Genomic DNA, 6,000 nt, shown 5'->3' on the forward strand with positions numbered 1-6,000 from the left:
AAGGGTCATGCTCTTGTGATTCTCTCCTGCAGGCAGTGACAAGGTGGAGGAGGAGAGGTTGATTCAGGAATGGTTTATGCTGGTCAACAAGAAGAATGCTTTAATCAGGAGGCAGGATCATCTGCAGTTACTGTAAGACATCCACAACACACAATGCTTGAAACATCTACAGTATAAACTGTAGAATTTGCAGTACAATATTCACAATTGACCAAAAATCAGACAGATATCATAATGCATCTCTTGTGATCGACAGGCTGGAGGAACAAGACTTGGAAAGAAGATTTGAGCTGTTAAACAAAGAGCTGAGGGACATGATGGCAATGGAAGGTACGACTTTATTGCTAAACTTATACTGCTTCAACAACACACCAGAATGCAGCCCATGACAGACTGACACTCCTTCAAACACTGCTTGAATGCTCAGATTGTGGCTTTGTGCTCATGATCTTCTGTCTCACAACATGAGACAGAAAATCATTCACTTGAAAAAAGAGAAACTCTCAAGCTTGTCTTGAATTCTGTCAAGGAAGTGGTTGAGTGTTTGATACACATCGGATGGGTGGGTCGTTTCAGTTCCATAAAGTCAGACTGATGTGCACAACACCCCAAACATACAGTATTTGGTTACTTTGCAGCAGCCTGTAGTTGTTTGTACATGCTTATGCATGTTAGATGTATCGCATCACAGATAGTACTAGTAGTCCATGACAGTCAGAGGTCCCTGTTGTCAACCTTCCAATTGTATCAGGAGATATGAGTTATCAGAAAAATGGGAAATATTGATAAAAATAGACATATATATATATATATATATATATATATATATATATATATATGTATATATAAGTGTGTGTGTGTGTGTGTGTGTGTATGTGTGTGTATGTGTATATATATGCACACACACACACACACACACACACACACACACACACCTGAACCACTGTTGTCACTTTCCATTCTTTTCTTCCAGAAGGTTCCCATCCTTCTGAATAGTCTTTTTTGTTTCTTGCTGTTGTCTTTGTGCTGCAGAGTGTCAGAAGACTCAGGCCCATAAACACAGAGAGCAGCTGCTGCTTCAGGAGCTGGTTTCACTGGTCAACCAGAGAGATGAACTGGTTCATGATATGGACGCCAAGGAGAGAGGGTGAGACACGCTTACTGTGGTCTTTGAAAGTCTGTGAGTCTCTACAACTGCATCGGTCAACATGTGTACATGTATACTGACATAGGAAAACTGGAACCAAAACAGATACATGTTTTTTCATAAAGACATCACTTTTCTCAAAGGGTTTCTCCTTTATTCATGGATAATGTACCACTAGATGGCAGTATAGAGAGAGGCTGCTACCAGCCAGCACATCATGTGGCAGTTCTCTGCAGGTAGAGTGCTTTCATGTACTGCCAGCCGTACATCAAGATGTGTTCAAAGATAAGATCAACTATGTATCTGTACATGATGTACAGATTATAAAAATACTGTTGCCAATATGGATAATAAATAGTATTTGTACTATTGCACAGTTGACAAAAAGGAAAAATTGCTCAAGATGTAATGGATGTGAGCATACATTAGCATTAATAACAGTAGTGCAAAAGCAGGAGATTTGTGATGTAGAAGTGGGAAATAGCATCAACACAGTGTTCCATTAAATGATGCTGGAGTTCAACAGTCTGACAGCTGTTGGAATAAAGGACCTGTGGTCACGTTCTGTCTTACACAATGGATGCAGATATCAGGGACACCCAGAAGATAGTCACAGCAATGAAATCAAATCCAATGGACTGAAGGACAGTTCACAAATAATAATAATGATACACTCGTTCTTCCTATCAGTGTTAATAAAGAAATCCTTCATCATATATTTGTATGCGCTGAGTGTGCAGTCACTACACACAAACACATTGATTTTTTTTTGTCTGAATAATAATAATGCATTTTATTTTCAAGACACTCAAAGACACTGCACGACAAGTTAGATAAGTAGAACGAATTCAGTAGAGATGAACTGAAATAAAGTCAGGGAAAATACACACTAGAACAGAAGAGGTCATTAAGTTGGAAAACTGAAACTAAACTCAACTATCAGTTTAACTTTACTACAAACATGTATAATGATCTGAAATCTACATACACACACTGATTGAAATAATGCCTCCTGCCTTTAAAGCTGGATTTACACCACTGTAGGATGAATGTGAAAACAAACTCTGCTCATACAACATTCTGCGCAGCTCAAACATCACAGTGAAGCTCCATAGCTCCAACGTGTTGCACGTGATGTGTGACAAGGGGCATGTCATCTATGGAATAGCTGCTGCACCTACATGTGTAGGCGCCATAGCCACACCATAACCACTCAAGACTTCACTCTTGCTTTACTGGTTTAACTGACCTATGACCTTGTGTGTGCATGTGTCTGAGCCCACAGCAGTACTGTGACTGAAAGCATCAATTGTTGACACTGACGGAGGAGACCGGTTGCTCAAGTGCTGCCTTCACGAAACAGCCAGTGTGCACCACTTTGTGTGCTCTGGCTGTTTTGTGAAATCAGCAGGTCAGCAGTGCAGTAACAGCAGCCTTAGTCCTCCGTCAGTGTTCAGGTACAGTACTGCTGTGGGCTAGTTATGCAGAAGGGATGAAAAAAGGCCTATGGAGATGGTCTAAAATGATTCACAGTGATGTGAGTGGAAGATGAGTTGTGATGCTGTCTGTCCTGACGGCTGTTTTGATTCAAATAAAAGCACATCTGTTTCGGCTGACTGAAAAACATCCTATGTTGACAGCCTGTGTCTCCTCTCCATGTCTTCAGAGGTCTGGAGGAGGATGAGCGTCTGGAACGAGGCCTAGAGCAGCGGAGGAGGAAGTATGCTAAACAGCAGAAAGAGAAGTGTCTGATGCAGTGATTCTCCCAGTCTCCAGCCACTAAACGCTGGGCCACCGATCTACAAGAATGTGGGAGAAGACAAAATCAAGAATGGGACAGTTGGATGTTTGGTCCTCTTCACCTGCTGTCAGATTGATGGCTGTGGGTTTAAGTCAGCAGTAAGAGGACATTTAGGACACAGTTGATCCAAGGAGGAGCACACTGAACCAGTATGAGGTGGCAGTGTAACTCCAGAAGACACTGATGGTGAAAAACTAGTCTCAGAAATGTCAGCTATGATTAGGCTCTGTTACTTTTAAACCCTAAATGGCGTTCAGCACCAATGCATTTTGACCCACTGAGAAGCAGCTGCAGCGGTGCCTCAGCGAGAGCTGCTTCGTGCCTTTGGACTGTGTTTTTTTTGCAGTTTCTGTGCTGTGCGTTAGTGACTTTTGTTACATATTGTTAATGTGAATGTAGAGTGTGCAACACAGAAAATGTGCGGTCATATATGAGCTGCCAAAAACAGTAGAGACAAGGCTTGACCAGTGTTCGTTCGTTAAGACCAACAGCAGGATTGACCTGTTTGGACTTGACCTGCTGATAATCTAGTGCCAGTAGATTCATAATTACAAAAGTTCAGTACTTTTCAGATGACTGTTACTCGTGGCAGGCTGAGGAAGCCAACAAGTCCTCCAAACTGAGCAACAACAACAGAATACTCTTTGCAATTGGCTTCTAGAACTACCCAGAGAGATGTTTTTGGATCTATCAGCAGGACCACATCCTTTGTCAGTGCTTTCCTTAACTGTTACATGACCATGTCATTCATTTTTCTGGGTAAGAAAAATGAATGTCTAGGCTTAAAAAAGCTTCCTGATTAGGATTTGGGTTGAAAAAAAATTGTTGTGAAAGATTGTGGTCATTGGTCGTTAACCACATACACAAACACTGTGTGTACATCAACAAATATTTGTTCAGCCCAAGAGGAGCTACACTTTTTGAACATGCAGTTTGTCACCACAGTGCCTTACTGTAGGATGTGGTACATTGGGAAGCAAGGTTCACCCAAATTTTGCACAAATTTACTTCAACCCTGCGAGTATCATGGTTAGTCCATTGGAAAAAACAGGTCCATTTAAAAATGAAAGGTAGGCTATGAAAGAAATATGAATCTAATGTCTGATTGTTGTCAGTCATCGATTTTGGTGTTGAAATGTTTACATCATATTGTGTGACCACTTCTCCGGTGGAGCAGATGGAATGAAGGTGCAAATGGAATGCAGAAAGCAGCCATGGTCATGAAACAGATGGAGTCTTCAAGCTAACTCACTGAATTCAAGTTTTGCTGTTGATTCATTTGACACGTATGAGCTGGAGAAGCAGCCACACAGATCTGTCTTTTATTGCTTTGTATTTGAAGCAAAGCTCATAGCCCCCCTTATTGTAGCATTTGACTGCATTCATATTCATGACCGTCACATAGGAACATTTCTATGAGTACATGTACAGTAGGATCTTTTTCCTTTTAACACTGATTTTCAGGTTCATGTATTAAAAGGCGTTTAGTGAATCTCGTCATTTATTTTGCTGTTCAAGTCACCTGAAATATTTTGGAAAATGACAGCTTTTACATTACGCAAATGTAGTTTTTTTCTGAAATGAAAGGCGAAGATTTGAACGTCTCTGCATGATAAAAGCCAAATCTTCATTAGCACAAAATTAACATTAGCGCTTCCATCTCATCTCAAGAATGCTTCCTCCTTGTTTTTGCACTGAAAGGTTGTGTTTGCTCTGCAGTGCAAGCATGTCCAGGAACAGTAACATTTCTGGGCCTGAGAGTTTTTATTTTGTGTGTAAAAGTCAGCACTTCTCATGTTGCCATAACTCCTGGTTGTCGCAGCTCTTGTGTGAATTTGTTCCAGCCTGTCAAGAGATGATTGCTGTTGGAAGGTTTTTATTTGCAGTTTTTATTGTTATATTTGCACTATTTGTAAAGTTTGGAAAATACAAAAGATTTGAATGCCTTTACACTTCTCCTGCAGTCTTATTTCATAATGTTGTATAATATATTAAATGTGCTACATGATATTTCTATCAGTATATAATCCATAAAGGGTTTGTCCAGAATGTGTAAAGTGGCCATTACTTCATAGTTTGTCAGGTCAACCTCCTGATTTCACAGTGGGAAAAATCACATGTCCAGGTCACTCAGTCGCTCTAATTAGTGGCTCTAATTAGGCTCTAACTAGTTGCTGATTAGATGCTCTTTATTCAGAAGAGGAGCTGAAGTATTCAACATTTTGTTGCCACATATTTGGCAAATTTCAGTTTCTGATGTGTGCATTGGTAGGAATATGTTCCATGAAGACACTGGGGTTTAGTTTGGGGTACACAATTTACTTTATTTGCACTTTATTTGAGATATTGGGGGGGAAGGTATTGAAGTTTTTGTTTTGCTTTTTAAGTGATGGAAAGTGTCATTATTGGAGAGGGTTAGCCTTTTGTAAAAAGTGAAAGATATGATTCAGCTCTCCTCCCCTCCCCAGTCATTTTTTCTACAGTGTTCAAGATATGTTGGCTTGTCTGAGTACTGTATGGTCTATGGAGGTATTGAATGAATGAGGTGCTGGCTGAGGACAGAACGAAAGGAGACAATGGATGGCAGCTGACAGTGAGAGAGAACATGAACTATATTCCAGGCTGAACAGGTGAGCCCCATCAGCAAACAACTGTACCAGGGTCAGTCACATATTGTCCACATACTTAAATACATTTTGGTTTAAGTCTTTTAAAGACTTTCATGGTTCAAATCAGGTATTAAAAGGTGTAAACTGACACCAAAACCAACCAGTTGGTGTTTTCCATGAATTCCAGTAAGGTCCAACTCAAGTGTGATGGAGAGTTAAGAAGCTCAAGTTTTAACCAGAGATAACACTGCGCATGGCTGCGTAGCACACTGTCTTTTAGACGTTACAGTCAGAGAAATGCCACAGTTTTCTGTTCTCGTGGATTTGGTGGATTAGATTAGTTTTGGCTAAAAAAGGTGTTTGGTGTTCTAAAGCAGTGGTTCTCAACTGGTCTGGCCTTGGGACCCTCCACACCCCTTAATGACAATCAGCGACCAGGGGCT

At 40.6% G+C, this 6,000-nt stretch overlaps 1 protein-coding gene across 10 annotated transcripts in view; it reads left to right on the forward strand.

The window, feature by feature from the left end:
• The window catches only part of ehbp1l1a (EH domain binding protein 1-like 1a), a 43,099-nt gene extending 38,205 nt beyond the window's left edge, over nucleotides 1-4,894 (forward strand). For all 10 annotated transcript variants that reach the window (XM_076724636.1, XM_076724624.1, XM_076724630.1 and 7 more), the window contains 4 exons: nucleotides 33-132; nucleotides 257-330; nucleotides 1,033-1,147; nucleotides 2,814-4,894. In XM_076724636.1, coding sequence (XP_076580751.1) covers nucleotides 33-132; nucleotides 257-330; nucleotides 1,033-1,147; nucleotides 2,814-2,907 — 383 coding nt within the window. In that variant the 3' untranslated portion in view covers nucleotides 2,908-4,894. The remainder of the gene's footprint in view (nucleotides 1-32; nucleotides 133-256; nucleotides 331-1,032; nucleotides 1,148-2,813) is intronic.
• Nucleotides 4,895-6,000: the final 1,106 nt, after the last annotated feature.

This window comes from Chaetodon auriga, chromosome 24, assembly GCF_051107435.1.
Source record: "Chaetodon auriga isolate fChaAug3 chromosome 24, fChaAug3.hap1, whole genome shotgun sequence".
Classification (NCBI taxonomy): domain Eukaryota; kingdom Metazoa; phylum Chordata; class Actinopteri; order Chaetodontiformes; family Chaetodontidae; genus Chaetodon; species Chaetodon auriga.